This window comes from Crotalus tigris, unplaced genomic scaffold (genome assembly GCF_016545835.1).
Source record: "Crotalus tigris isolate CLP2741 ecotype Arizona unplaced genomic scaffold, ASM1654583v1 scf7180000018525.42219311030:4301911, whole genome shotgun sequence".
Lineage (NCBI taxonomy): Eukaryota > Metazoa > Chordata > Lepidosauria > Squamata > Viperidae > Crotalus > Crotalus tigris.
Window position 1 is genome coordinate 1,520,508 of NW_024097057.1, and position 6,488 is coordinate 1,526,995.

At 39.1% G+C, this 6,488-nt stretch overlaps 1 protein-coding gene across 2 annotated transcripts; it reads left to right on the forward strand.

The window, feature by feature from the left end:
- Positions 1–116: 116 nt before the first annotated feature.
- SLC7A6OS (solute carrier family 7 member 6 opposite strand) lies at positions 117–6,245 on the forward strand. 2 transcript variants are annotated; one of them, XM_039353523.1, is made up of 5 exons: positions 271–579; positions 1,645–1,986; positions 4,276–4,476; positions 4,869–4,986; positions 5,608–6,245. In XM_039353523.1, exons 1-5 carry the CDS (start codon positions 388–390, stop codon positions 5,736–5,738), a joined length of 984 nt encoding a protein of 327 aa, XP_039209457.1. In that variant the 5' UTR covers positions 271–387; the 3' UTR covers positions 5,739–6,245. The 2 variants fall into 2 exon arrangements, with proteins under 2 accessions (XP_039209458.1, XP_039209457.1); XM_039353524.1 differs by lacking the exon at positions 4,869–4,986 and having other exon boundaries at positions 117–579.
- The last annotated feature ends 243 nt before the right edge of the window (positions 6,246–6,488 follow it).

The window sequence follows — 6,488 nt, forward strand, 5'->3', positions numbered from 1 at the left end:
TCTTCTACTAACTAGGACTGACCCTGCTTGGCTTCCAAGTAAAGACGAAGCGGGTTGTTTTTGTTTCTTCCTAAGTGACTGATAGCCTTGTTCTTTTTTATCTTCTTGCTAACTGCACCGAGGTTCTTCAGAAAGAAGGGCAAAGCCGCACCATTCAAATTCATAATACATCAAACTATTGTTCCCTGGGAGAACCGGACATCGAGGTAGGGAATCATTTAGGCCTCAATCCCTCGAGAAAGCGGCGATGGCGTCATCAGACGGGGCGGCGATTCTACGTCATTCGGAGTCAGCCGCCAATCTGCGGAAGGACTGGCCGGCACGGCAAGCGGAACGGAGAAAGTTCCCATAGTGCCTTGCGCGTAGAGCGGCCTGGTCTTGGTTGCCATGGAGACCGGCGCCGTGCTGCGCGTGAAGAGAAAGCGCAGAGGCCCTTTGCCGGCCGAAGCGCTGGTCCTTGCCTGCAAACGCTTCCGCCTTGAGGCTGGGGCCGCCGCCGAGGCCTCCGCCGCCGCCTCGCCCGGAGAAGGTGAGGTGGAGAAGACGCTCTTCAAGTTAGTAGCCACCATAAACTCGGAGGTGAGGCCTCGCGTGTTTTGGCTGGGAACGTTAACAAAGAGATTAAATGTCTATTTAATCATCGTTAATATGTGAGCTGTTTAAGCGCTGCGGAGTGGGGCATTCTGGGAGTTGAAGTCCACAAGCCTTAAAGTTGTCATGCTGGCTGGGGAATTCTGGGAGTTGAAGTCCAACACTGATCTAAATAAGGGTCGTTCTTGACTTACAACAATTCATTTAGTGACCACTCGGAGTTACAACAGCATTAAAAAAAAGTGACTTATGACCATTTTTCACTCTCATGACCACACAGTCACGTGATTTACATTCAGATGTTTGACAACTGGTTCATATTTAGGACGGTTGCGGTGTCTCCTGGGGTCACGTGATCCCCTTTTGCAACCTTCTGACAAGCAAAGTCAATGGGGATTCACTTAACAACGGTGTTACTAATGTAACAACGGCAGTGATTCACTTAGCAAATGTGACAAGAAAAGTCGTAAAATGGGGCAAAACTCACTTAATTGATGTCTCACTTAGCAACATGAATTTGGCATTCAATTTGTGGTCATAAGTCAAGGACTACCTTCATTACTAAATTTTTTGATTTTTGTAAACTTTCACTGGGCAAAATATAGTGTATTTTGAACATTAAATATTTAAACATTTTTTTCCTACAATTAAGTATGAAAAGACTAATTTGGAGGAAAGGATTTAATAATTTAGAAACCTTATATTAACAGGGTTGATGTTGTATGTATGATTCCATATACTCTGTGTGTGTGTGTGTGTGTGTGTAGATAGATGATGGATGGAAAGATGGATGGAGAGATAAAGTTAACAGGATGAGATATTGGAAAAGGTTCCAAATACACCCATTTTGCACACTCTGGAATTATGAGTCAAGATTTAATATGTTTATCTTGAATAGATTCTTTTTCTTTTGGAAACCCTAAAGGGGTGAAAGAAGAGATTATGCCGAGTGGCAATTCTGGGAGTTGAAGTCCGTGCACCTAAAAATTGCCAAGGTTGAGAGACATTGCTCTAATCCAAGACACTAACTGAACTTCTTGAAATTGTCTTTAGGCCGAACCTGTTGACAAATACATACAGGAAGCTTTTACCCAACAGAAAGGAGGCCAGATCCTGCGACCTGCTCTAGGGAGTGCTAAAAGAATAATCCAGGATCTTCGTTCTTCAAAGCAAGCCAAAAGGCAGGAAAGCCGATACCGTCTAATCACAAGCCTCCGTCCAAATCTCAGTGATGGGGAAAATGCTGTTCTCGGAGCAAATGAGAAAGAATCCGATGAAAAGAAACCATCCTCCATATCTGAGAAAGACAAAAATGACGGCAGCTTGGGCTTTCAGTTCTTTGATATTATACAGGAGGAAGATGTGGAAAATGATACACCTGCTGCCCATTTACAGGTTAGTACTAAGTCCTGGACCAGCAGAAGTCTGCATTAAAGTGGGATAAGCCATTGATGCAAAGACAGTGACAAGATCCCAACTATAAGCTGACCCATACTGTATCTTAGGTTTAGAATAATGTTTTTTCAACAGGATCTCTCAGTCTTATACAGTCTGTCTCATAATCTTAGATTGCTTATGGAGTTCATTTGTGAGTCCTGCTGTAAATGCATTGGACATTATTATGTGGTCACACCTGTTTTAACTGCAGGATTCATATCCTGGAATATTTGCCATAAGAATTGAAGCCAATTTCCTCACTATGGTCCAGGATGGGACTCAAAACATACTCCTTCATAACAATCTTTTTAATGGTTTTCATTGCATCAACATTTTTTAAAAAAATAAAAATGATTTAAACAGAAACGAAGAATTGCAGAAATTTAAAATATGGTGTGAAATATTTCAGTAGCAATTAGTAGTTGGGGGAAAAAAGGAAGGAAAAGGAGGATATTTGATTTTTTTCTTACACTTTTTGTTTTATTTTGCCTTTCTTTTCTATCACTAAATCAAATCTCAACTTTAACATTTTTTACTTTTGTGATAGTGATAATATTAATTTAAATAAAAATATAAATGCCTTAAGGATTCCATTGTTTTGTATGTACATATGTATGCATGTATTTTTGTATTCTATTTCTTTTTATTCCTTTAATTAAAAATATGTTTAATGTATTAATAATCTTTTAAGTGTTGCTTTGTGTTCTATTGTTTTAGCTGCATTTTTATAAGCTGCCCTAAGCTTTTAAGGGAGTGGCTATTATACAAATATTATTAATGAACAATGTGGTTTGTTTGGTTTGGGCTCCATTGTGAATCCAGCTATTACAAAAGTCACAGATAATATTTCCAGGAATTGATCAGTGAAAGAAGTTGCCATAAGTTGCCCACATTTCCAGGCATGTCTAGGTCAAACTTTATGGTTTAGAAACAAGTTCTGAGAAGAGCAAGAACAACCCAGAACAAAGTGCAGTGTGTGAACCAGGCATCGTGTTGCAACAGTCTACTGCCCTTTGAGTTCAGATAGCCGTGGGCTAAAATACCTTTTGATGTTATACCACCTTTATGGTGTGCAGCACTCCTCCAGCCTCTTCAGCCACTTGGAAAGCAAACAAGGGACAGTTCCACATTATCTAGAGAACATCAACAGGGAAAACCCGGCTAAACTTTTGCAGTGTCTGTTGATGCAATGTCCTGAAGCTGTTATAATTGTGACATTAATACAGATGTCGTCCACGAACCCTGGTATTTGAACTTTCTAAACCATTAAGTTGGACCCTAATAGGTCTGGTAATTTGGACAAGATATCGCAACTTTTCATTGACCAGTTACTCAAAATATTGTCTCTTGTGTTCTGGGGTTTTTTTAAGTACATTTTACCAAGCTTCTGGTGTTATTAAAAGATCAAATACTGTAGTGAGTGGACACCTGAGAGTTGGTCCTTAAATTTATGTATTTCTAGCCTCACGTACCACTCAATAATAGCAGTCAAATAGAGTGCAGAAGTTTTATAAAAAGGCTTCTTGGCAAGTTCCTATTCGGACATGACAAAAATATAATAAACATGAGACCAAAAAATCAAGTAATACAAGTAATCCTTTTGGCACCACAGGGTTTTTTTCCTCCCAATTCTTGTGAATTACAAACTGTACCTACACTGGCATTAAAACTAACATTAAAAATGAAGCATTGTGTTCTCTTGGGTCCTTTTATCAAAATTGGTTTCACTTAACACAAAATGGTAAAAAGGCTTGTAACTTTTTGTTAAGAGATTCAATAAACAAGAAAGAAACTGTGTTGCCCAATTACTGCTCCATAAAATATTTGCTCACAAAAGGGAAAGAAATTGTTTATTTTTAATGTTGCCTTTTTTTCCAACTTAGTTTTAAGTCAAGGAATATAGTGTACTTTAAACATTAAATATTTAAACATTTTTTTCTACAATTAAGTATGAAAAGGCTAATTTGGAGGAAAGGGTTTAGTAATTTAGAAACCTTATATGAACAGGGTTGATGTTGTATGTATGATTCCATATACAGTGTGTGTATGTATGTGTGTAAGTAGGTAGATAGATGATGGATAGATGAATGGATGGAGAGAGAGTTAACAGGATGAGATATTGGATAAGGTATACATGTGGTTGTGGGTTGACCAAAAATAAAGACAGGATAACATTCTAATAAGTTCTCTCTTCCCCCCCCCCAAAAAAAACGTTCTCTATTGACTAAAAAATGTACATCTTAACAGAAATCACATCCGGATGTGATCCTTTGCAATGCTGTAGAGATGATTCGTGAACGTTTAACAGTATCTGACAACAGCAAAGAGGCAGAAGGTTGCTTAAATCAAGAAGAGTATGTCTATGATATCTACTGTACGGAAACAGCTGCTCCAGGGTGGATTGAGAACATTCTCTCCGTACAACCTTACACTCAAGAGTTTGACTTGGTAAGTAAATCAGAAATAGCATCTCGTAAGGCAGATACGTCAAACTCGTGATGTCACATGACGTATCGGAGCTTTTTCCCCATTGCCTGCAATGGGCCGGCATTTTGACACCCCTGTCCTAAGGGATGTAAAATTTAGGGAGGCTTTTTTTCTTTCCTTCTTGTAAAGCATGCTGTATTTCATAACTTAGAAGTGATTCAACCTATAAAATAACAGGCAGCTCCTGTAACTCATTGCCTTATAAGCTTAAATTGCAGGTTCTTCTCATTCAAATGCCTCTGCCCTCAAGATTATGGATGCTCACGTATCTTGTTTTTGCTTCAGTGATCCATGATAGGTGCTTGTTGTGCATTGTTCCTCAATGACAAGTGACAGTGTGTGTTGAAATGTAGGGGGATGAAGAGCAATTCCCTGAGGAGATCTATGAAGATGAAGATGATGAGAATAATGAGAACAACTGGCGTAATGACTACCCAGATGAAAATGAATTCCTTGATGAAGATGAAGATGGTACTTGATTGATAATCATATTTGTATACAGGTAGTCCTTGACTTAGAGCCATTGGTTTAGTGACAATTCGAAGTTACAGCTGCACTGAAAAAAAAATCTCTCGCTCTTAAAACCACTGCAGCATCTCCAGCCATGTTGTCAAAATTTGGGCGCTTGCTAACCAGCATGTATTTACAAAGGTTGCCGCATCCTAGTCACGTGACCACCATTTGCAACCATCCCAGCCAGCTTCCGGCAAGGAAAGTGAATGGAGGGAAGCTCCTTCATAACATGTCAGAAGTGGTAATATCTGGCCCAGTTTTATCTCAGTGGTGCTTTAACCTAGGGGACAATCAGCAGGAAAAAAACGTGAATAGATCCAATAAAATGTGTAAGGGCACAGGATATTTGTCCCTTTCCCAGTTTTAGTTTCTGCCATTAGTCCCCCATTCTATGGAAAAGGAAAAACGATCCTTAAAATGGAACGAAACAGTAATAAACTTATTTTTTTGTTTTGGAGCAAGTGTAAGAAAAGGAGTTGAGATACCGTATTAAAAAGACGGCAATAAATAACCAGGAGAAGAAAGACTTCCAAAATCATTCCAGCCCAACATCAAATTTACTTTTCTGTTTTCTTCTAGAATCAGAAAAAAACAGCGGAGATACCAGCGATGAAGATTGTGGATGTATCAGGCGATCGTGGGAGAAGTATGAATCTGAAGTCCTGCGGGAGTGTGAATATGACGGAATAAAGGAACTGGATTCTGAGTAGCTTGCAGGATCTTTCATAGTCATGAGACCCCGTGTGTGATGTGGCCTTAACAAATTGAGGCACCGCAACCCTCACTTGTCATGCTGTTTTGGCCAGAGCATCTTCAAATCAAGAGAAAGCGGATTGCCTTTAGCGTACCAGTCTTCGAAAATGAAGGGATGCAAGTGATATTGGCAGTTTTTGGGATCTCAGCCGTGGCGTTGTACAAGTAAAGCCTGAAATTAAAAGACATAGTTGCCATTTGGGGATGCCTGACAGCTCCTTTTGACCTTGAAGGCAGAGGTTTCCAGAAAAAAAAGTCTCCTAAAAAGATCTTTACTACAAGACTGGAAAGGTTGTTGTTATCTTATTGAAGCAAATAGTTTGTTTTTGTAAGCATTGTTGGATCACTGCCTGTAGATAGATCTATACTTGAAAATAATTGTTCGGATTGGAAATCTCTGCACCTTAATATTCCTAGTTGCCACGTATAAATCGTTAATAAACTTTCCGTATAAAAACGCTTAATTGATCCTTTTGTTGTTGTATACTTTTATTAAGATATCCGCCTTGACGTGTCCCTTTACTTTTGGGTCCAGGTTAGTGATATTTGACCATTCTCACTTCTTTTTGCATTGTTTACAAATGTAGTAGTTAAAATATGCAGAATTTGAAGTTTACCTGACCTTGTTTCCTCTGTGGAAATCCTCTGAAGGAAAATATTTTTAACCAGCCATTGTTATTTAGCTGATGCTTTCCTGCATTCTTCTA

What these genes read in the sequence shown, in the direction of transcription:
- SLC7A6OS (XM_039353523.1), top strand. Translation starts at nt 388, where the DNA reads ATGGAGACCGGCGCCGTGCTGCGCGTGAAGAGAAAGCGCAGAGGCCCT. An exon ending in TAGCCACCATAAACTCGGAG is followed by an intron (nt 580 to 1,644) that starts GTGAGGCCTCGC and finishes AATTGTCTTTAG; the next exon opens with GCCGAACCTGTTGACAAATA. An exon ending in CACCTGCTGCCCATTTACAG is followed by an intron (nt 1,987 to 4,275) that starts GTTAGTACTAAG and finishes ACATCTTAACAG; the next exon opens with AAATCACATCCGGATGTGAT.